Consider the following 25322-nt stretch of genomic DNA (forward strand, 5'->3'; position numbering starts at 1 on the left):
CAGGACCCTAGTCTCTTGGGACAGAGCATTCCACCAAGTCGGGGCCAGTATTGAAAAGGCCCTGGCCCTAGTTGAGACCAATCTAACCATATTAAAACATATGGTTAAAAACATATGTTTTAAAACATTTAAAAACATATCTACGCCTCACTATTGTTCACTCAGGGTCATTGCCATTATATCTTACCATGTTTATGTAATTGACTATTTCAAATACTCTTGTCCTAATACCAGTCATATTGCGGCTGTACTTCCTGAACTGCAAAAAGAAAAAGATGAAAGTATTAATAGCAGATTGAGCAGAGTGGGGTAATTCCCATCATCCCTGACCATTGGTCCTGTTAGGTAGGGATCATGGGAGTTGTAGGCCAAAACATTTGGAGGGCCGCAGGTTGGGGATGCCTGGGTTACAGAGAAAGAGGAAGGCATTTAACTCATCCTTGCTGTAGCAAAAGAATCTGTGAACCTACATATAGGAAGAAAATGCTTTTTTGACAACTTACAACCTATGACAAGTTCTTCATAGTGGATTCTTACAAGCTCACCTCCTACACCTGGGTCCCCAACATGGCACCTGTGGGCACAAGAGCACTCTCAGACACCCCCCTTGAAGCCCATCAGGGCCCCTCCCAATTTTTTTAGTTCCTTGGGGATGCCTCTTTTGGGGAGGTGTTAGTTACCTTCGGTGCTTTTTTGTAAAAAAAATGTTTAGGGGTGCTCTCACTTTCCTACTTGTATTGAAATACTGCCCCTCAATGAGGCCAAACTTAAATTCACAAAATGTTTAGGGGTGTGCGAACCCCTGTATCCCCCAAGAAAAAAAGCACTGGTTACCTTTTGTTGATGTCTATGTATTAGGATTCTTAACTGATGAGATTCCAATGTCGTGGGTTCAAGCCCCATGTCAGGCAAAAGATCCCTGCATTGCAGAGGGTTGGACTAGATTTGCCCACATGGTCCCTTCCAACACTACAATTCTATGATTCTATGTAATCTGGGGCGGGAGTTCACTGTTGTTTTTTCTGTGAAATTGGCATTCTGTGGTACCTTATACAAAGGACAAAAATTCCTTTATCTGTCAGTCTGTAGGTCAGGTTTTTATTGTGTATAGCTAATGACCATTGCAATGTCACTTACGTGCACATTAAAAAACAAACAAACCCCAATACATTTCAAGAATTTGTTGAACAAAAACATGAAATGCAAGGTGTTACTTTAAACTTTAAAGTTCCCCAAATTATGTAAATTTAAAAATCCCCTTGGGTTAAAAAAATAAAAATTGTCCATATTGCCTATCATCTATCTAGCTATCTAGCTATATCTATCTATATCTATCATCTATCTATCTATCTACCTAATATCTCACCCTTCCTCCCAACTACTAATGATCTCCAGCTCAGGGAAATTAAAGATGTTCGAAACTGGTTTAAATTAAATTGAATGCATAGTGTGGCTGCGCCTACTGTCCCCAGTAACATGCAGATAAATATTTGCAGGACAAAGATCAGGTTTGCATCTTCCTTATTAAGTTCTGGATTTCACTGAAAACTCATTGAATGATAATGAAACTGATGAGGTTAGCTGCTTCTCAGTAATTGCGGTCAGCTGCTTCTCATTAAATATGGGAAATTGTGCAGTGACTTTACAGTAGACTGGAAACACAGTAAACTTTGTTCATTCAAATGACTTTTTTACATTCTTGCAAGAAGCATCACCTCCAAGGCTGTAGCTACATATGGTAGTGAAATGGTGTCACCGTGGTTAGAAGGAAGTAACAACAAATGGCATCATTAAATGACATCAGCACAATATCAATTTCCTCTAATTTTTCACAAGACCAGCTGTTCCCTTTTGTAAAAGCGCTAGCAGAACACCAAATCTGTAATTGGAGAGACCTTCCACCACCTCCTTTGATATTATTATTTCAGAAGTTAACACTGTTTGTGTACACATAAGGGGGGGTGAGCACAACCTCAAGTATGGGCACAGGAGCAAAGAATAGCAAAATAGGGTTTATCTTATGGAGTTTGCTACCACTGAGGAAACAGATGGAAAACTGGTTCAATCAATGACTATTATGCATTATAGCTAAATGTATTCTCCATGTTGAGAAGAAATATACATCTGAATATAAGAAGCTGTGGGCAAATAACAATAGAAGGCCATCACCTTCATGCCCTCCTTGTGAGCGTCTCAGAGATATTCGACTGGAAACTGGAAACAGCAAATGCGAGACTAGAGGGAACCTTGCGCTTTGGTCTGGTCTAACAGGGCAGTTCACATACTGCAGTGCTCCCCCTGTAAAGTAAGGTTACCAGATGTCCCTGTTTCCCGGGAACAGTCCCCGGATTTACAAATCACTCCCCTGACAAAATCCATCTATTTAGAAGGAAGTTGAAAAGTGTCCCCGGATTCATTGAAAAAAATCTGGTAAGCTTACTGTAAAGTGAATGCTTCAAAAGAACTAAGGAGAAAAGCATTCCTTGGGATACTTACCACTGTGTAGTCTACAGCTATGTAAAGTTCAACATATTTCCTGGCCTTCAGGTATGCCTGCTTCTAAATGGAACAAGAAAGTTGAGATTGGTCAGAGTTTCCACACAAAGTTCACGGCAGGGTTGTTTAAAAGGGTTTTCCCCAGAGTGGCTGGGGAAACCCAGCCAGATGGGCAGGGTATAAATAATAAATTATTATTATCATAAAAGGAAAATGTTGAAGTGCCCAGTGGAATGTGATTATAATTCACTCTCAGTGCATGCATCACTACAACACACCAGCCTGTTTTTGTGTATGTGTGCATACATGGTTTCTTGCTCAGAAAATCCTCAGAACTGAGAATTTGACATCAAGAGTGAAGAGAGTCTTGGGAGGGTTGTGAATACTAACTTTCTAAGTACCACTTTGAGGTCAATATGTGGCTGATTCCCATTACAGTGGTACCTCGCAAGACGAATGCCTCGCAAGACAAAAAACTCACTAGACGAAAGGGTTTTTTGTTTTTTGAGCTGCTTCGCAAGACGATTTTCCCTATGGGCTTGCTTCGCAAGACGGAAACGTCTTGCAAGTTTGTTTCCTTTTTCTTAACACCGTTAATACAGTTGCGACTTGACTTCGAGGAGCAACTCATAGAACGCGGTGTGGTAGCCTTTTTAGAGGTTTTTAAAGACTTTGGTGATTTTTGAAGCTTTTCCAAAACTTTCCTGACACCGTGCTTCGCAAGACAAAAAAAATTGCAAGACGACAAAACTCGCGGAACGAATTAATTTTGTCTTGCGAGGCACCACTGTACAGTTATACATAAATCTAAATGGTAGAGTTCTCTCTTTTTAAATATTTCACTTATAAAGTCCCTGTGAAGAACATCATATTGGCTGTTTCTGGAATCACCATCACAACTTCGCATGCCTTGTTGGGAAAGGGGTCTCCAAGTTCTAAAATCGTTTTTGCGTCATCTTAGAAACATTGGTGACTACTTAGTAAAGAGTAGCAATCGTGTTTATGGGAAGTGTATTTGGGAGGAAGAAAAATGTGTATGATTGATCAAGTTCTGGGATTGTAGGGGAGCTTGGACCATTTAATTTACTCTTTTACATGGTCATCACTCACTTTTTAGATCACCTAACATAATTTAACTTTTGCATGACTTGGGTTTTTTAACTGCCTAAATGTTATTTCTGATCTCCCTTCAGCTGCCTATTTTGGGTCTGGCTGCCCATTATATAGCCCTGGTTCACAGGAACATTGGATCGTCTGATAAACTAAGGATTGCTGTTTTATAGCCTGGTTAAAGCACATAAACCTTGGGTAATGCTGGCTGTGTGTGATAAGACATTTATAAGGTTAGAGAGCTTGTTAAAATGTTTGAATGTACAGAATGTAAAGATTCCATTTTTCAGGACTTGCATTATGAAATGAATTACTGGACAGAAACAGTGGCTACCCATATATATATATATTGTTTTTACAAAAGCTCAGATAATTTCTGAAATAATGTAAGGTGATCTGAGGAGAACATACCCATCTCAACACAGTAGCAGAAAATATGCAAAACTATACAAATGAAACTTACATCTCAATATCAATCCACATCCAAGTAGTATGGCTTAGCTCAATTTTGGTCTGAGCTCTACATTGCACATTATCTTGCATTTGTGGTCAGGCTAATATTTGTAGAAGCAGAACTATGAATTTAATTTGCACAAGTCACTATGCAAGTATTAATTGTCTCTTAGCCCTTTCTCCCAATTTCCAGCCTCAACAGCACTGAACATGTCAGTGTTTGCCATCATATGTCAATGACACTTTTTCTGCCAGCTCTGCAAAACTGTCATCTGGTTCGCATGTGACAAACTTTCAAATAAAAACTAGGTTTCTTTTCTTTCAAACACCAATGGAATTTAATTGCCATCATCAAGCCAGACTTCCAGAAATAAATCAAGAGAGTATTTATTTATTTATTTATTTATTTATTCTTAACCAAGCTTTTCTCCCACACTCCTCTCTTGGGCAAAAACACCTGACTATTTCTAAGCCTAGCAGCTGATTTAAGATTTTGTAAGAGCGGATGGGATAGTAATCTGGTTTTTTAACATGAATCAATTATTAATGTACTAAATTTAAATACATTTGCAGTTATTCACTCATTTGAAAACAAACAGTGCAATTTAAAATGTTGGGAATGAATGCAACCCACTGTCCATCCACTATGCCCCACTTACTTCTGCACTTGTGCTCATCCTGGAGGTCTTTCTGGTGGGGTTTTCTGATTGCCAAGTAGTGTTGGTTACCCCACAGACCTTGGGGGTCTCATCCTTTTCTAGGCTATCATATTTGAAGACTGCATGTGCTTCACTGTCTGAGAGCTTCAGAGGTTCGATAAGATACCTCTCACCACCACTCTTGAAATACCCTCTGGAAAACATGAGAAGACCACTTCAAAATAAGTTGATGAAGATCAACTACTAAGCCGTTTCCTCTACTCTAAATTCCCCTTGAAACCACATTGGATCTTATTTTCCTTTATTTCCTCACATCTCTCCTGCTCTAGCTTTCTGCACCCAACGTTATACCTACCAAATCAACAGTTTTATGCAGGAATGCATAAACTGTTACTTATTTCCAAGACCAGAATTGAAATAAGGATCACAATTCCTTCACTCAGATTGCCTGATTAAGGTTGCATATATGCCATACATGTGCCATGAGCTTTAAATGTATGGTGTACATGCACCCCGTTTCTCCTGCAACATCCAAGTCAGGCTGGTGTCGCATCAGGCCTTAAGGGGGCGAGGTCACAATTCAGAGTTGAAGTACATGCCTCTCCTAACCAACCTAGCATCCCTGCAAGTTACGAATATTGCTTTGATAGCCATGCTACAGGAAGAGTCCTATTGTGTTCAAATCCTATTTGTGGGCTTCCCAAGAGGCAACTGGTTGATCACTGTTGCATTGACAGAATGCTGGACTAGATCAACCTTCACTCTGATCCAACAGGGCTCCTCTTATGTTCTTAAGGTGTCCACATTCCTAATATTTATATCATACCAGTCCACAGCTTTGAGAAGTGGCTGTTGTGCAACCTTCCCTTGCATAAAAATGGACCTGGGAACCAAGAACAAACAGCAGTCCTGGGTAACTCATGGGGCTAAATCCCCACCTGAGAGCATGAGGTTCCTGGTTCAAACCATGGATAATATCACAACTCAGAGATAGAAGATCTGGAAAATACACATAGACTCATCTAAGAGTGGCAGGGCAGAGAGAAGGGCCCAGGTTCAATCACTGGCTTGTCCAGTTAAGGAAAGATCAGGTAACAGGTGAGAGGAAATAATTCTGCTGTTGCCGGTCAGCATAGAGAATATTGGGCTTCTACCAGCCTGGAAGAAGGCAGGTTCCTATGCTCTTCTATATCTACATTTAATTGCCATTGTGGTTGGGAAGGACCATAGCAAGCAGAAGGTCTCGGGTTCAATCCTTTGCATTTCCAGTTTTGAAAGAATTGGGGAAAACCTCTCCAACTGCAGCTGCCAGTTGGAGCAGACAATATTGGACTAGATGGACAAATCATCTGACCTGGTAGAAAGTAGCTACCATGTTCCACCCAACAAGGCATTCCTGAAGAAATCATCCCCCCCTCTGATCCCACCCCCAAAGAGTTATCAGAGTATAAACAAAAACAATGTCAAGAAATGGCAATGACCCATCTTACCTCAACCCACGACATGCACTGATGCTTGCTGTAGAGTCAGTATCATTTTGGACGTAACCTTCATAATAGCAGTGGTCCTGTATGGAGAGACAGAGAAGCACACTGATAGACTCAAAGAACTGTAGAGTTGGAAGGGACCCCAAGGGTCATCTAGCCCAACCCCCTTCAATACAGGAATCTGAGCTAAAGTATCCCTGACAGATGGCCATCCAACCTCTGCTTAAAAACCTCCAAGGAAGGAGGGTCCACAACCTCCCGAGGGAGACTATTCCACTGTTGAACAGCTCTCACTCTCAGAAAGTTTTTTCATAATAATAATAATAATAATAATAATAATAATAATAATAATTTATTATTTGTACCCCACCCATCTGACTGGGTTTCCCCAGCCACTCTGGGCGGCATCCAACAAAGACCAAAAATACACTAAAATGTCACACATTAAAAACTTCCCTAAATAGGGCTGCCTTCAGATGTCTTCTGAATGTCAGGTAGTTGTTTATCGCTTTGACATCTGATGGGAGGGCGTTCCACAGGGCGGGCGCCACAACCAAGAAGACCCTTTGCCTGGTTCCCTGTAGCTTTGCTTCTTGCAATGAGGGAACCACCAGAAGGCCGTCGGAGCTGGACCTCAGCGTCCGGGCAGAACAATGGGGGTGGAGACGCTCCTTCAGGTATACTGGGCCGAGGCCGTTTAGGGCTTTAAAGGTCAGCACCAACACTTTGAATTGTGCTCAGAAATGTACAGGGAGCGTATATGTTTAGTCAGAATCTCCTTTCTTGTAACTTGAAGCCATGGGTTTGAGTTCTACCCTCCAGAGCAGGAGAAATGCATAGAAAGATTGAAAAGCGAAATGAAATTAGATACGAGGGCTGCTCTGAATATAGGCAAAGCCTGCAGTTGGTACACAGGCGTCTAAAAACAGGAAGCTTAACCACCCAGGGTCCAAGGGAATTACTGGCTGGCTGCTAACCAAAAAGCAGCTTTAAAACTGGCAGATCCAGCTGGTTCAGATTTCCCACCACTTATCTGCATGCCCTGTTGGCATAGGGCTGCCATTTTCTTTGTTTTCCCATTCAAGCTCAACTGCAATAAAACATTGCTATGAAGCTAGTGACAAACTCGAAAGCTACATCTAAAGAAGCCTCCTTATACACCCAGTAAAATGTGTGAAAGCCTCCCATTAACTTCCACTGACTTTTGCCAAAGCAATCTAAAAAGTCATGGCATATATGGCATAGTATGATGGGAAGTTACATTATATCATATGATGACATAATATGACATGACATGATAGCCATGAATATCTGCAATTTTGCACTCCTGCTGTGAAAAGCACACATACAGTATGCTGTTGTGGACAAGTATCTGGGAGGTGGCAGGAAGGAGAGGAAGGACATGAGTAGGAACAGCATTGTACAACTGAGCCAGGATTGTATAGTGTAGGGATGGAGGACCTTTTTCAAACCAAGGGCTGCATTACTCCAGTGGAAAGCTGTCAGGGGCCGCCTTCCAGTAGTGGATGGGACCAGATGCAAAAGTGGAAAGGGCTAGACTGCCTCATAATCACACACCCTTAACACAAACACACACAAAGCTATTTCAAGAAGAAGAAGAAGAAGTTGTTTTGTAGCCCGCCCAGCTTCCAACAGATTAAGAAAACATCAAACATTAAAAGCTTCTGGATACAGGGCTGCTTTCAGATGTCTATAGAAAGTCATAAAATTGTTTATTTATTTGACATCTGATGGGATGACATTCCATAAGGCGGGTGCAGCTACAGAATAGGCCCTCTGTGTGGTTCCCTGTAACTTCACTTCTCTCAGTGAGGGAACTTCCAGAAGGCCCTCAGAGATGAACCTCAGTGTCTGGACTGAACAATGGTGGTGGAGATAGTTCTTCACATATACAGAGCTGAAGCAATTTAGGACTTTAAAGGTCAACACCAATACTTAGAATATCAGCAAAGATATATATTCATTTAAAAAAAAATTATTATTATTTACAACTCTTCTCACTTTCTATTTTCTCTATGGAGAAAATGTGGTTTTTTTGTTGTTGTTTTGTTTTTTTACAAAGTTGTAAAAGAAAATTCTCCAACACTCTTATTCTCTCCTGACTGTGTCAAAAGCAAAAAGAACTCAGTGATCCCAGCATAAGAATGCAAATACCGGTAAATGCAATGAATATCAGAGCTGCACACCCTGCCTAACAACTATCTAAATGCCTCAAACGTCAGAAAACATGCATGTCATTTTTGGGATGCAATTGCAATTGCAAAATGCATGGGTTACTTTTTCCAGATTTTTGCAAGGTACTCAGGTCTGAGGAGAAATTTCCCTTTGATCTTCTTGCAGAGGAAATAAGGGCAACTGCACACTTCACACAACATCAGAGTTCTTTCCCCTCCTTGCTGAAAGCTGATGTTTGGAGGTGACCCAAAAGGTCACTAGGCCCAATGAAGAGGCCCCCTCTCCCTGCTGGCCACTTGCCTAAACTCCAAAGTTAGGAGCACCTGAAGAAGGGTCTCTCAAACTAGTGGGTAAATAGACTCATGTGGAAGAATGTAATCCTCTAAATGCATTGTGACTGAATTGTGAAGCACCAATTTTCCCTAAAAAGTCTCCGTAAAGTGCAATGAAAGTATGCAAAAAGGTTGGAACAGCCACAGAATTTAAGGGCAGTTTTTACACATTGCTAGTGTCAGCAGCAACAAATGCTGGCCCAGTCAAAAACCTCACATTATCCCACAATAGCTTCCATTCAGTGAACAGCAGTCTTTTGCTACCTACAGCGTATTTGGCTCAACAGCAGCTTGACTGCGCATCATGTGAGGATGTCAAAGAAGAACTTTGCTGACCACAGTTAAGACAATAGTTAAAAATAGAGAACTTGTCATGTGTAATTCTTACTTAATGAACAGAAAGACAGAACGTGTACAACATTGCCACAGGGAATTTCCCACATTCCTGTAATCCCTAATTCATAGACAATGCTAGTAAGAGTTCTTTGCTCACTATTGTTCATCCTGTCTAATATTTAGGCAATATTTTTAAAATGCTTGCCGTTCTGCTTTATACATTTCCTGGAAGCTGTCATAAAAACTTTGTCAGCAAATCAGGCATACCCTGTGGCATTAGTAAGATAGACTTCATCATTCATTCCAGAGATGCCAGGAATTGAACCAAGGATTTTTAGCATGCTAAACGTGTCATCTGTCCCTAAGCTATACTCCCTCCTCATGACCTACCATCAGAAACAATGGCAAGACAATCCGTGAGAATCTGTGGTGGAGGAACCACTGTATCCAAGCCTGCCACAGCAAAAGTTGGCATCTGCATGGTTTTTCCAGTGTTTACTTGTTCTGCTCTGTTCCAGTTCCCTCCCATTGATTCCTATTAAAGGGGAAAGCACAAGGCCACAATTGTGTTGTTCCACCTTCAATGGGACTTCAGTGGGACACAGGTGGCACTGTGGGTTAAACCACAGAGCCTAGGACTTGCCGATCAGAAGGTTGGCAGTTCGAATCCCCGGGACGGGATGAGCTCCCGTTGCTAGGTCCCTGCTTCTGCCAACCTAGCAGTTCGAAAGCATGTCAAAGTGCAAGTAGATAAATAGGTACTGCTCTGGCAGGAAGGTAAACAGTGTTTCCATGCATCAGGTAAAATGGGAAGTGCCACCCCACCCCCACGAAAGCATCCCTTACTTGGTTGCAAAGCAGCAACACTGGCAGGTTCTAGCCCCAACGCCAGCACTAGTTCTATGCCAGTGGCAAAGGTGGCAACCTAACGCAATCAAACCTTGGTTCCCAAATGGCTCCGTTCTCGAATGTTTCAGCTCCCGAAACCTGGAAGTAAGTGTTCTGGTTTTCGAACGTTCCTCAGAACTCGAATGTCCAACGTGGCTTCCGCTTGAGTGCAAGAAGCTCTTGCAACCAATCAGAAGCTGCGCCTCGGTTGCCAAAAGTTTCGGAAGTTGAATGGTCTTCCGGAATGGATTACATTTGACAACCAAGGTTTGACTGTAGTTCAAAAGCATGGCAGTGCAAGTAGAAAAATAGGTACCACTGTGGCGGGAAGGTAAATGGCATTTCTGTGCACTCTGGGTTCCGTCACAGTGTTCCATTGCTCCAGAAGTGGTTGAGTCATGCTGGCCACATGAAATAGAAAGCTGTCTGTGGACAAACGCCGGCTCCCTTGGCCTGAAAGCGAGATGAGCGCCACACTGCTTAGGGACCTTTGACTGGACTTAACCATCCAGGGGTCCTTTACCTTTACCTTAGAGGCGGCAGTATATGCACAGCGCCCATAGGGGCACCACCAAAGGGGCTTCCGCCACCCAAGGCAGCAGCTTTACCCTGCCTCATGGGTGTGCCAGCCCACATGGATGACCTTGGCCTCATCCAGCATAGCTCTCCTTATGTTGAGCCGGGATATTTTTTAAGGGGGGGAGTTGGGAGAGTAGTTGCTGTTATTATTATTCTTGTAACTTTATTTTAGATGTCTTGCATTTATTTTAGATATTTTGTATTTTTATTTTCAATTATGATTTATGTGGAAATTGTTTCACTTTGTATTTTTTGATTTTTTGATTGTTTATGGCTATTTTTGTTATGTTTGCAATTACATATTTTTTTCATGTTGTAAGCTGCCTTGAGACTGGTTTGGACTGTGGAAAAGCAGCAAACAAATAAAATAATGTATGTATGTTCTTAAGTATTAATGCCAGCTCCAGGGTGATGTATTCATTCCTTCTTGTAGGTGTTGCCAGGGAAAGAAATCCTGTGGAGATGCTCCTTCAGGTATACTGAGTTGAGGCCATCTAGGGCTTTAAAAGATCAGCACCAACACTCTGAATTGTGCTCGGCAATGTAATGGGAGCCAGTGTAGGTTTTGTACACATTACAGTGGTACCTTGGTTTGCGAACTTAATTCGTTCCGGAAGTCCTTTCTGAAAACGAAACTGTTCTTAAACTGAGGCGCGTTTTCCCTAATAAGGCCTCCCGCCGCTGGTACCCTTCCACCGTTCGGCTTCCGTTCTTAGACCGAGGTAAAGTTTGCAAACCGGGACACTACTTCCAGTTTTGCGGAGTTCATAAACCGAACAGTTCGTAAACAGGGCTGTTCTTAAACCGAGGTACTACTGTATCACGGCCTAGGATCCTCGTACCTACGGGACCGCCTCTCCCAGTATGCCCCACAGAGGACCTTAAGGTCCATAAATAGCAACACCCTAAAGGTCCCAGGCCCTAAGGAAGTCAAATTAGCCTCAACCTGAGGCAGGGCCTTTTCAGTACTGGCCCCAATCTGGTGGAACGCTCTGCCTCATGAGACCAGGGCCCTGCAGAATCTGATTTCTTTCCGCAGGGCCTGTAAGACAGAGTTGTTCCGCCTGGCCTTGGGCTTGGAGCCAATTTGATTCCCTCCCCCTCTTTCTTTTTCCTTTCTCCTCCTGTAATGAGGCTGCATTTTAACTGTTTTAATGTTTTAATGTTGTATTTTAATCTTGTTTTTAAGTTGTATTTATTCAACTCGTTTTTATTATTGGTTGTTAGCCGCCCTGAGCCCGGCCTCGGCTGGGGAGGGCAGGGTATAAATAAAATTTATTATTATTATTATTATTATTATTATTATTATTATTATTATTTGGCTAGAGAGCTGCATTGCAAAATTCCAATAAGTGCAAACTGCAACGGATAGCTGTGTTTTGGCATGCATATTGTTTTGGAAATGGCTGAGGTCTGCAATACCTCAAGGACCACCTCTACCCATATAAGCCAGCCACTGTCCTCTGAGGTCCTTCTGTGTGTACCTCCTTCACAAGAGTTCTGGAGGGGGACAACATGAAAATGGGCCTTTCCTGCAGTGGCTCCCCATTTGTGGAATGCTCTCCCCAGGAAGTTTTGTCTGGCACCTTCATTATACATCTTCTCATCACTCAAGTGCCCTGAATTAAGTGGAACATCACAAATTCACAAAAGCCACCCTGGTATCCCGCTTTTGCTGCCTCACCACCACCTCCTCCTCCTCCAGAGTGGTTGGGGCAGCCACCACTGCTGTTGTGCCGCCATATTCTCAGAACTGGGTGCAGCGCATTTGGAAGCACACTTCCGGATGCAGGTGCACCTCTTCTGGTGGCTGCAGAGAAGCCAAGCAGGCCACAAGAAGGCCAGGCCCTAGATGTGGCAGCAGTGGCAGCAGAGAAAGAGCCGGCCAAGGTAAGGCTGTGGTGAGAGGAGGCCGTTGTGGCACAAAGATTCGGCAGCGGGAAGAATGTGCGGATTGGGTGGGGTGGTTGGAGAAAGAGCATATGGATCAGGAGTTGGGGTGGTGGCAAACAGAGCATACGGCTTGGGCAGGGTGGGGTGGGAGAAAGACCATGCGGATGGGGGGGACAGAAAGAGTGCACAGATGTCCCGCTCCCCCCCGCCAATGGATGGTATGCATCTTTAGGCACCAGGTAAAAACATTCTTTTTCAGCCAGTAGTGGCGGAGCTAGCTGCTCCTGCACCCAGAGCAGCGGGGCATGGCGATCCACCCATGGGGTGGGGCAATACGTCCAAGGGGGGGTCCGATCGCAGCGCAGTGGCATGATCCTCCCAGTGGGGGGGGCAATGGCGGCGTGGCAGTGTGATCAGCCCAGGGAGGATTTTGTCACCCCCCTCTGGGCTGGCACCCGGGGAGAACCGCCCCCACCACACACTCCTTTGTACGCCCCTGTCGACCAGGCCTTTGGCTGATTAATATTCTAAAATGTGTTGGTATTGTTTTGTTTTTATTCTAACTATTTATTTGTCCTTTTATTTTTGTATTTTTATCTTTTGAACCCCCCAAGATCTTTGGATGAAGGGCAGTATATAAATTTAATAAATAAAATTAAATAAAAATAAGTAGATTCACCTTTAATTGGAAATTGAATTGGATTTCTCCCCCAACCCTAGGTGAGGGAGATCTGCTCTATCCTATGGCTGCTGAAATGCCTTCCCAGGAGGCACAGGATTATACCCTAAATGCAGTTAAATAAAATCTGGTTTCATTTTGACCATATAATAGTTTATATTAAAAAAACAAACCTTTTTAGTGTATTATTAGAGTTGTTCATTGTAGGAAACATGACAGTGAACACAGGCTAAAACCAACCAGTTTCACATGCTGGAAACAGGAACTGCTAGAACATGCAGTTAGTTATTCTCAGGGAACTTGACACAGTGACTGCTTTTGTGCCTATAACTGAGTAACTCATTATCATGGTCCAAGGAAAGCACCTGGAATAACCTGTAAAACATCTGCTGTGAGGGAGGCCTACTGAGGTATAACCTTTGGAAATGAGTATCTCCATTTTCTTAACGCATGTGACTCAAGCAGCTCCACGCCTTTTTTCTCTGGGAATTCTAGAAGGTTCAGGTGATACCCATCAACCTCTGAGCAGGACAAATATTTCTTTTATGAGAAAAGGTTTGTTCCAGATAGTTACACAAATTAGTGTAATTTGATAGGGGATAGGGAAATAACCATATGAGTTGGCAAGGGGCTTCATTTATGGGGGAAAGGTGAGCAAGTGTGGGAGGTGATAGAGGTGTACAAGATTATGTCTGGTGTGCAGGAGACATTCCCCTCCGTCTCTCGTAATACTAGAACCATCCAATGAAACCAAACATTGGAAACAGTTACAGATAGGTAGCCGTGTTGGTCTGCCATAGTCAAAATAAAAAAAATCCTTCCAGTAGCACCTTTAAGACCAACTAAGGAAAGTTAGTCACACAGTCTTGACAGTCTTGTGGCTCAGTATGGATCATTTTAGGTCTAACTCTATATACAGAGCATTTCTAGGCACTCTCTCATGCAGGTCTTAGAAAGATCCAAAGCTACTTCGTTTCAGCAAGGTTGCTCCATTGTGTACCTTCAGATCATTTGTCTGCGGCCATGTGCTTCCTGTGTTTCCTCCTGTTACGTACATATGTTCACGCCATCAATGGCTTAGAACAGCTCTCAGCTAGTTCTACTTGAAGGCAAACATTTGAGGCATTAACTCTGTTGTAGTCAGACCTATACTTAGTGCTCACTAATCTCTAATCCTTTTGTGGTGTGAATTGTAAATCTGTATTTATGTTTGCTCAGCAGTGGCACCTTCTGAAATCAAACATAAGAACATAAGAAGAGCCCTCCTGAATCAAACTAAGGATCCATCTAGTCCAGAGTCCTCTGGGAAGTTCACAAGCAGGACTTATTAAAGGCAATAGGAACATAGGAAGGCAGGACATGAAGCCCACAAGATACAGTGGTACCTTGGGTTACAGCCGCTTCAGGTTACAGACTCCGCTAACCCAGAAATACAGTCATTTCTCAGGTTACAGCCGCTTCAGGTTACAGACTCCGCTAACCCAGAAATAGTACCTCAGGTTAAGAACTTTGCTTCAGGATGAGAACAGAAATCAGGCTCTGGCGGCGCGGTGGCAGCAGGAGGCCCCATTAGCTAAAGTGGTACCTCAGGTTAAGAACAGTTTCAGGTTAACAAATTAAGTTCTTAACCCGAGGTACCACTGTACACATTTTCAGAAATGGGATCTTTCCCCCTAGAGAAAAACAGTAGTAAAAATTACACTTGAAGGAGATCTCAGCCAGAAGAAACCTATACTGACCTAGTTTGCACATACCATTAAGCCATGGTTTGTTTAACAAACTACGTGTTGACTATGAGTTGTCCCACAGAGGCTGGATCTAGACACGTCAAAGAAGCGATTGAGTTAAACACGTTGTAAAGTCATACAGGGAAATCTGGTAGAGAAAGACAGGACCCCACAGTGCCATCTGGTGTTGCAGTGTTATATTGCATATACAACGCATATAAAACACTTTTTCTTCACCAAACTAGCTGAGTCCAGATTTTAAAAAAATTACTTTTGCTTTGCAGCTTGGTGACCATCCAAACCATGATTAAAGAAAGGTGCTGATTTCACATGTGACACAGTTAAATCAAATGCTGGTATGCCACTAACACTGACTCAGAGTAGGTGCATTTACATCAATGTACCAAAGTTTGAAATGAGTATTAATTTCAATAGGTCTGCTCTGAGTAAAAGTTAATTGACTAGAACCCAAGGTTTGTAAGTCAACAACAAACACTTCAGGTTTCTTGGCAGTAAACAAACCATAGTTAAGCCAGCCAGCAGAAGTCTCATATAACACTAAGTCATGGCCTATTAAACCATACTTTAACAAACCATGGCTTAGCATTATGTGTGAGCCAAAGGGTACTTACGAGGGAGAAGGGAAGGATTGGAAAGACAATGAGAAGCAGTGCAAATTCAAGGTCTTTGGGTTCAGCTTCTGGTGTGCAAATGCCTTCTTTGTTGCATTGCAAGACCTTTGTAGTAAATTGAATGATGCTGCAACCCTCTACATACTTACCTGGAAGTAAGCTCCATTAAAGTCAGTGGTGCTTATTTCTGAATAGACATGCCTAGGATTGTACTGCTATTGACTCAGCAATTTCATGCAGATGCACATCAAGGCATTTTTATTGAGCTTCTGCAATGTGGAGTTTAAAAGACAAACACAAGCTGGCATGTACCCACAGCTCACATCAAAGAAGATTAAAAATGTTTTCTCACGGAAATTAAAATTAAGCAGTACCAAATACAGTGCTGATTATGAGTAAGATATTGTGTGCCAATACCTGCCCTCAAACAGAGCTGGGTCAAAACTGTTCTAAATCTAATGTTGATAACAAAGAGAAACATCACAGACAGCAAGCAAATGATAAAAGATGTTGGTTACACTGACTTTCAAACAAATATGCTGTTACAGCTCATAACTCCATAGCTATTTGGAAGAACAGAAGATCAGTCCACTGAGAGCACAGCTGACTGCAAACCGTCTCTGAGAGAAACTAACAAGTTCTGGGGAAGGGCAGGCAATCAAAGCAGAGGGACTGTGGGACATTCTGTTCAGGTTACAAGCCGTTCTTCCCACCAAACTTGCCTTCCTGGAGGTCAACAATATGGCTACACAACAAGATCTGCAGAATGAACCCTCAGACATGCCATTCGCCCACACATTGATACCATTTCAAAGCACAGAATCACAGAGTTCAAAGGGATCTCAGAGCTCATCTAGTTCGACCCACTGCTAATACAGGAAATCCACTGCTACAATAGTCATCTATCTGCCAACTAAAAAAACCAGAGAGTCCATCATTTTCCAAGGCAATCTATTCCACTGTAAAATGCTCATGCCATCAGGAAGTCCTTCCTAATGTCTAGCTTAGTGGTGTCCAAACATTTTTCAAAGAGGGCCAGATTTGATGAAGTGAAGGACTGTGGGGGCTGACCAAAGGGCCAACCAAAGTTATTGACCTTTTTTAGGATTGAAGTTGTTGGGCTTTTTTTAGGGTTGGAGTTGTTGAGCTTCTTTAAGATTATAAACAGGAAATAAACTGCCACAGGGGCTGGATTAGGCCACCGAAACGGACTTTGGACATGCTTGGTCTAGCTGAAATCCCCTTTCTTGTAATTTTAACCTATTGGTTCAGTCCTACCCTGAACAGGTAGCAACAGAACACAGATATGCTGCATCACCTGCGTGAGATGCTTTCAAATGTTCACTGGTGCCCACATGGGAACAATGCGCTCACATCCCACAGCCATCATTAAAGCACTAGCCACAAAACACAAATTACATGCAACATTTTAGGTTGTGAACCACCCTGAGATCTACAGGTATATCTGTGTTTAGGTTTGATCAGATATGCAATCAATCAATCAATCAATCAATCAATCAAACAAGCAAACAAACAATGGCACACAGAAGTTACATGTGAGGAGAATTCCACCACACATCGGGTGCACCATGATAACATCTTTGGGCTTTCTTATCATGCCAAGTGATAAAAGAAAACTACAGCATACATCAAATGCAGAAATACGACAAAAATGAATGGTCAGCTGCATCCGCTCAGCAGTAGTGTCAAGTGAGGACATAAAAACAGCATCTGTCAAAGGAGCAACCAGCTGAGAGGGGTGGTGCTGTGTATGTGCCCTCCCACTAGCAGGGCTGCTGGGCAGACTGGGAGGGAGTGGGAGAGTGATGAAAATGAGGTGCAAAAATGAGGTGGGCCAGAAATAGGCTGATCCATCCATCCCTGGTCTAGACTCAGTGGATCCTCATGCATTTGCAAGCTACCTTTCTTTGAGAGTCTCTTAAAGCCATGCACCCCAACCCGCCCTTCTCATGACATTTACAACGAGATGCTCTGGCCTTTACCTCAACATCTGGGCTTGTTGTAATTTCTCTGCCATCAGGGGAGTAATGGGTCTCAGTGTAGTCTTTGGAAAGAAGATCCCTGCAAAGAATACAATGGGTTTGTTATTCAAGATGAAAATTAAGTTGGGCCAGAGATAATTGCATAATAAGCCTACAATTATATTTCCCCAATGGCATTGTATGTCTATTTTTAGATTCAGAGTAGGATATCAAAGGGGAGGGAAGGCCCTTAAGCTTCTCCACGGTACATATTTTTAAACAAAAGGAAAGGGGATCAACAGTGTTTACAAAGCACACAAATCTTGATTCATTTGATTAAGGGGCTGCCAACTGGGGAGGGGGCGGTCATGGGCAAATTTGCAAACTGAAGGAACAGTTGTTGACACCACACACACACACCGCAACCAAGAACATGCCACAATCTAGGCCCCACCTGCACTGTGCATTTAAAGCAGTATCATGCACCTTTAAACAGCCATGGCTTGCCACAAAGAATACCAGGAAGTATAGCTTGTTAAGGGTGCTGAGAGTTGTTAAGAAACCCCTATTACCCCCACAGAACTACAATTCCCAGAATGGTTTATATTCAATTCCTCTTCCCAGAGAACTCAGTGAGGGGCATAGGGGCCTCCTAACAACTCTCAGCTGTCTTAACAAACTACAGTGGGGGAACCGCGACTGTTTCAAGTGACATGATACTGCTTTAAATGTAGAGTGCAGGTAGGACCAGTTTCACTGGGTCTGCTTACTGTCAAGGAATGCCTCTGAAGGCACATAAGTGCTCACACGCAACACGGTGGAGATGATCCTATCATAGGAAGGGTAAAAGTGTGTGTGTGTGTGTGTGTGTGTGTGTCTTCCATCCATCATGGAACCCAAGGTCGTGTTCATGTTGTTCCCAGGCACTAACCAGTCCCAGACCTGCTTAGCCTCAGCAAAGAGAAAAGTGAATTTCCTTTCACAATGGTACCTCGGTTTTCAAATGTAATCCATTCCAGAAGACCGTTCGACTTCCAAAACATTTGAAAACCGAGGCACAAAGGGCGGTCTGCAAATTTAATTGAGAAAATTGAGAAACACTCAGCATAAGCCGTTCAACTTCAGAGGTGCGTTTGTAAACGGAAGCTTCTACTTCCGGGTTTTCGGTGTTCGAAAACTGAAACATTCGACTTCCGAGATGCTCAAAACCAAGGAACCACTGTATTTCCACAAAAAGTCTGGACCTATTTGTCTACAATTTGGCAAACTTAATCCACTCTGGAGGTACTCTGGCTCCTAGATTTAATCCATTTTGGCTTCAAGGGGAAAGAGCTGCTATTTTATTCCCCATTACAGTGGTACCTCTGGTTGCGGACGGGATCCATTCCAGAGCTCCGGTCGGATCCTGATGTTCCCGCAACTGGAGGGTTCACTTCTGTGCATGCGGTGGCAGACTGCTTCTGCGCATGCACACAGCACGGTAAAGCACTTCTAGGCATGCATGCGCAGCAAAACACTTCTGGGGTTGCTGCTTTCGCAACCTGAGGTTTATGTTACCCGAGGGCAATGTAAGCCGAGGTGCTACTGTATAATAAATGGGAGAAGTACAGAGCTTTGTTTTACACAGGATGTGAAATGCAAATCGAGGGAGTACAAAGAGAGACTCAGAAATCAACTGGAATTTTTTTAAATGCACAAATGCAAAGCAAATCTCAGGGCCTGTGCACACTCCTAACATTTATCAGTTATATGTAGTGGAAAAACTGATTGCAGGTGGTTCCTCTTTAGCAGAGCAAATCAGGCTGTTACCACAGGTCATTAGTGCAGGTGGGAAATAATTTCATTTTAATGCATGCCTACTGTCCAGTACTGAAACAAGCTGTTAAAAAGAAAACCCATCCCAGGCCAGGCCAGTAGCCAGGAGGAGGAGAGACAGAGAGACAAACCTGTTGAGCTGGTTAGTTATTATGCAGAAACTGGCCAAGTGGCAATTCTATTGAAGATTATCTTTATTAATATCTTGATTTATAGTTCAAGCTGAGCACTCCTCACCCTTAACAAGACTAAAACGCTATGCTACCAATGGATCAGTTTAAAAGAAAAATATCTGGAATATTTCTTGGCCATTTCCTCTTATGCCTTGCTTGTATAATATATCAACTCGGATGCAGGGTTAACATTTTTAAAAGGCTCGTAGAAAACAATATGCAAATTGCTAGGGTTTCTATAGACAAGGCTGAAGTGTAGGTGGGTTCAAGCATGACCCGAGCCCTGGGTTCAGCTCAAAAGGATTTATTGAAGCAGCAGGAACAAGACTGACAAACAGGGGCACTCAACCCAGTATATAGACACCTTAAGCCGGCCCAGGCAACACGCCGCCTGCGCCACCTGTGATAGGTCGCCTTATGCTGCGACTAGCGAATCACAACATTGGCCCTATCACAGCAGGGATTGGCTGCCTGCCACTACCAGCAAATACCATTGGAGCACTTTAGAATCCTTCCTGTCTTTTGTTATGCAGCTGGAGCTCCTGAGCTCCTGGATGCATCAAGGTCTAGGCCTGCAATGGCATGCATGCAGCATGGGTTTGGCTGACAATGCATGAATGCATGCATGCATAACAAGGCCACATGTGCAGTTTTAAATCCTGTCCACGCTGAGTGAGGTAGAAGGCGTTTGTTTGTTGGAACTCAGTCAAAAGAACATTTTTATTTTTATTTAAAAAAATTATATACCACTGTGACATAAAGATACATCACAGTGGTTTACAATTGAAAAACAAAACAATAAAATCATAAAAAGTTAAAAACAACTTAAAAGCAAAGTAATTTTTAAAAAATAAGAGGCTGTCAGCTCAAGCAGACCAAATAATAATAATAATAATAATAATAATAATAATAATTTATTATTTATACCCCGCCCATCTGGCTGGGCTTCCCCAGCCACTCTGGGCGGCTTCCAAAAGAATATTAAAATACTGTGATACATCAAACATTAAAAGCTTCTTAAAGGCCTATCTAGTCCTTTTAAAACTGTCCAAGGTGGCTGGCATCAGTACATTTTGCAGCTGTGAGTTCAATTGTTAAGCACTGTGTGAATAAGCACTTAGTTCTGAATCTTCCACCATTTGGCTCCATTGGATGATCCTGAGCTCTAGAGAGACTTGCACAGTCTACATATATATATATATATATAGTGGAATCCCCATGATCCATCTATATTTTAAATGCATAAAGGAAGAAGAAATCTTGGAATCTTAAGGCATAATTAGAAAACAACCACAAAACTTGGGAACACACCACTAGTAAGAGAGTGGTGCGGAAGAAACTCCAGGTGTTTGGAAATATTTATTTTGGGGTGGTTTTGTATCAGAATACTTCTTTGGGGGCATGTTTTGTTTAACTGTTTCCAGACATCACTGCAGGCTGGCCCAGTAGGGCAAATGGGGCGCTGTCCCACCAAGCTCTCACTTGCCAAACTCCTCATTTACAGCCAGTTCATGGGGTGGCCCTGACTGTCACCTTCTTCCTTTGTCACAGGGTTGCCCTTGTAGAAAACAACAGGAAGGAGGATGGGAACAAACCCAGAATTAGTTGATTCTGCCTGTCATTCGCTCTGGCTCCACCTCTTGTTAGCTGCTCTGCCTTCTGCTCTACCAGTCCCAATGGGCAACAGCTACCACTGCCAGGGATGCATGGCCTGGGACAGTGGGGGTGCTTACCTAACTTCCCAGCAGCTGGGTCACTTACAGGTATGTTTACCAGGAAAGAGAGAGGGAGGGTTGAGATGGGGAGAGGTGTGGTGCAAATGCCAATCCAGTGCTCCTGCTGGAGGGCAGGGCCGTAGCTAAGGGGTGGCGAGGGGCACAGGCGATGGGGGGGGGGTGCAAAATCAGCTTAAAAATATGTCCATAAATATAAATATTGATTATTAAAGGTAAAGGGACCGCTGATCGTTAGGTTCTGTTGCGGACGACTCTGGGGTTGTGGCGCTCATCTTGCTTTATTGGCCAAGGGAGCCCGTTTGTCCGCAGACATATTCTGGGTCATGTGGCCAGCATAACTAAGCCACTTCTGGCGAACCAGAGCAGCACACGGAAACGCTGTTTACGTTCCCACCGGAGTGGTACCTATTCATCTACTTGCACTTTGACGTGCTTTCGAACTGCTAGGTTGGCAGGAAAATATCGATAATAAATGGTTTTTAATAGAGGGTAAATTGAATGGGTGGAGAGGGTGTTGGAGGAGAGGCAGAAAGAAGAGCTAATTTGTCCAGGGCTGGGGGGCGCAATCTGGACTGTGTTCTTTGCAAGAATTTCAGCAACCAGCAAGTGGTGACTTCCATTGGAGACTGGTCAGTGTTTCACAAAAGAAAGCACATTGTTGCATAAAATTTGCATGTGCTTTGTGTCATATGGGAACACATTCACCCCTCCATGTTGCTGCTATATGTTGTGAAAGAAAGAAAGAAAGAAAGAAAGAAAGAAAGAAAGAAAGAAAGAAAGAAAACAGAGACCCGAAGTGGCACTGGGTCTATGTATCTTATACTGTAGAAGCATTTCCATATCTCTTCCAATGTCTAACTTAACCCTGACTGTGACTGAGGCCTCTCCCAAACATAATAACTGTGGGGAAAGAATATCGCCACAGGAATGCGCTCCTTAAAACCTCCATTATTTTCTGCCATGTTGTCACCTTGAATATGTTACGAAAACTGCAGTTCTAACTTAAGGTTACCAGATTTTTTTCAATGAATCCGGGGACACTTTTCAACTTCAATGGATTTTGTATGGGGACTGATTTGTAAATCCGAGGATGTCTGGTAACCTTATTCTAACTTACTTGTTTCTTTCGAGGTGAAGGACCACCTTCTCTCCATTCACTCTCATTTCATAGTCTGCAGTATCTTCATACTTGGCCTGCATTTGAAAAGTGTGGATGAGCATATGTTTATTAGAGGTGGGGTTTTTTGCAGGGGACAGGCAAACAAAGGAAAACTGCTATAGCATCACAACAACTGCTAATAAATACTGCTGAATTGAAGACCTCCTCCCAAGTCACTCATTTGCGCCTTGAAGGCTACAGTAAGGCCTCAGATCCGGGAAGGTACAATTTCACTTACTACTAATTACCACCTCAATTGCTACTTCCCCAACCTATAAACCTGAGGCCCATTGTGCACATTTGTACAGACATCTTTTTTTAAAAAAAAGCTTTTGTCCCTGGATTAGTGCAGTAGCGAACATGGACCAAACCCAGAGTTTCAAGCATGTGTCACAATGAGCAAAATATTTGAATAAACATTCACAAACTTTTTATTGATAACATTTGGATATTTAAATTAAGGATCTGTACAGTTTTGTAACATGCAGAAAATAACATATGTTGATAAACCAGAGAGAGGAGCTGAGGGAAGTCTGGGGGGGAGGGGGAGGGGGGTTATGTTTTGGGGAGGAGGTAGAGAAAAATAGGGAGAGAAAAAATTAAGGATGATATGTTTTTTGATAAAATGTTATGTTGAAATTACATATATATATATATATATATATATATATATATATATATGTATGAAATATATGTTGTTTGATTTACCAGATTCACAAAAAAGCAGTTTAAAATTGTGTGTCATGTTTGAGCCCAATGGCTACAGAGCTAGCAGCCTGAAGAATGCCTAGCAAAGGCCTTCTTCAGGCTGCTAGCTCTGTGGCCACCAACAGGGGTGGTGAAATGGGAAGTTGCCCCTGCCCCACCACTGGAGAGCCAACGAGTTGCTGCCCACATGGGTATCCCACTACCAGTGGGGTTTCCAGCAAGATCTTTGGCTTCCAGTGCCTGTCACGACTGCTTCACCCCACCTCATGGCCCTGGCCAGCCAGGCAGAGGCATCAGTGCCTCTGATCTCCACACTCTCTTCCCCCAACACAAGAAGCTGTGGTGTGCACTGGAGGGTAACATAAGCAGCATGTTTCCCACACAAGCACACATAGTCAAGTCTGGATGGGAATAACTATCTGTTGGAGAGGTGTTTGGAGAAAGTGTCTCCCTCCCTCCCTCCCTCCTGTACCTGCAAAGGCCAATTTTACTTCTATTCTCAATGCTGCTTGCACAAGAGCAGTCCTGCACAAAGCAGCTGTTCTAAAAATAAAAAAATACTGTAAACATGCCTTCAGCAGCAACCAGTAGAAGTGGAAATGGACACTGCATCATTTCCTTTGCGCTGATGGAAACAAAATGGCCAGATTGTGGTCAGGTGCTGAGTAAAAGGATGTAGGGGTGGAGATAGATGGCCCCAAACATGTAGAAAACCACAAAGCCACCCACATGGTGCACTTCAGTGCATCCACACTTGAGTAACGTGATTTTATGTTGGACTTTGTCCCTTACCACATAATCCATAGATTCGTTAAATAAAAATTAAATGGGGGGAGGGAAGGTGGAATGCAGTCTGCCGCTTGGACAAGGATGCTATTATGTTGCCTTGCCTCAGTTGCTTCATTTCCCAGAAAGCAGAAGAAGCAACAAGGGGATCATCTATCTTGGACCTGGACCTCACCAACAGGGAGGAACTGATTGACTAAGTGGAAGTACTGGAAATCTTGGGAGGAAATGATCTTGTCCTTTTGAGTTTCATGACACAGAGGCAAGGGAAAGGTGAGACATGCCCTCTGGACATTAAGAAGACTGATTTCAAAAAGCTTTAGGAGCTACTGGGTGAGATCCCATGGTCACAAAAACTCAAAGAGAAGGGAGTTCAAGATGGATGGGAGTTTCTTAAAGGTTAAATATGGAAGCTACAAATGCAGACAATTCCAATAAGAATGAAAAGTGGGAGGCATCTAAAGAAACTGATGTGACTGCATAAGGAGCTTCATTGGAAGTTTTCAAGCAGAGGTTGGAAGGTACATGTCTGTGGTGCTTTACTTGAGAATTCTGCATTGCAGGGGGTTGGACTAGATGACCCTCAGGAACCTTTCCAACTGAACAATTCTATGATTCTATGTGAAAGGCACAAAAAACATGCACATGTCTGATGCATCAAATGCACCATGAATTGTTGTGTGTACACAACCAAACAGGCAGTTCTTTTTTACCTTGTGGTTCTGGCTTCCTCCGACATCTCTTTTGTGCAATGCATGGATTTTTTGTGGATACACTACTTCGTAGTCCTTCACTCCAGGAAGTTCCTTCAGGGAGTTCCCTTCATTGAGGAGGAAAGAGAGAAATGTTTGCTTTATTCTGAAATTCCCTTTCCCACACATGATTTAATTGTCATTCATGTTGTGAACTGCCCTGTGATCTTCAGATGAAGGGCTGTATATCAATCAAAAATAATAAAATGATAATAATAACTTAAGTGAACAGTCCAGCATAGACCCTATTTCCTACTGAAATGAAGCCCACCTACATAAAACGACCTTCTCACCATACAAATTTCTTTTGCATGGTTTGTTTGTTTCTTGAAATGGCTGATTTAACAGCCTTTGACAGGTGGTGGCTAATAATAACAAATGCACACACCCTTGCTCCCTTGCTGAAGGAAACGGTTTGGCCATTTGAAGGAAGCCAGCAAAAAACCCACAACCCAGCAACATAACAAATGAACATAAGAAGAGCCCTGCAGGATCAGGCCCATCGAGTCCAGCATTCTGTGCTCACAGTGGCCTAGCAGCTGAACACAACAACACTATACCCAGTTGTGATTCTTAGCAACTTGTATTCAGGGGCACACTGCCTCCAACAGTGACAAACCTACAGCTAAAATTCTATATATGCTTACCTGAGAGTAAGCTGCTTTGAACACAATGGGACTTACTTACAAGGAAATATGCATAGGATCCTCCCATAAGTTTTGCAACCTGCTAGCAAGATGTGGC

At 42.9% G+C, this 25322-nt stretch overlaps 1 protein-coding gene and 1 long non-coding RNA gene across 9 annotated transcripts in view; both read right to left on the reverse strand.

The window, feature by feature from the left end:
* Nucleotides 1-25322, reverse strand: part of LOC308463870 — a 439765-nt gene that overhangs the window by 173163 nt on the left and 241280 nt on the right. The window lies entirely within an intron of this gene.
* ADAM28 (ADAM metallopeptidase domain 28) overlaps nt 1-25322 on the reverse strand; it is a 74989-nt gene that overhangs the window by 33266 nt on the left and 16401 nt on the right. Inside the window, exons 2-8 of the mRNA XM_080982371.1 lie at nt 24540-24646; nt 22291-22367; nt 17471-17549; nt 6209-6285; nt 4719-4911; nt 2497-2559; nt 188-259 (exon numbers count right to left, since the gene is read on the reverse strand). Coding sequence (XP_080838497.1) covers nt 188-259; nt 2497-2559; nt 4719-4911; nt 6209-6285; nt 17471-17549; nt 22291-22367; nt 24540-24646 — 668 coding nt within the window. The remainder of the gene's footprint in view (nt 1-187; nt 260-2496; nt 2560-4718; nt 4912-6208; nt 6286-17470; nt 17550-22290; nt 22368-24539; nt 24647-25322) is intronic.

The sequence above is a fragment of the Podarcis pityusensis genome (genome assembly GCF_964106645.2).
Source record: "Podarcis pityusensis genome assembly, chromosome: 15".
In the NCBI taxonomy this organism is placed as follows: domain Eukaryota; kingdom Metazoa; phylum Chordata; class Lepidosauria; order Squamata; family Lacertidae; genus Podarcis; species Podarcis pityusensis.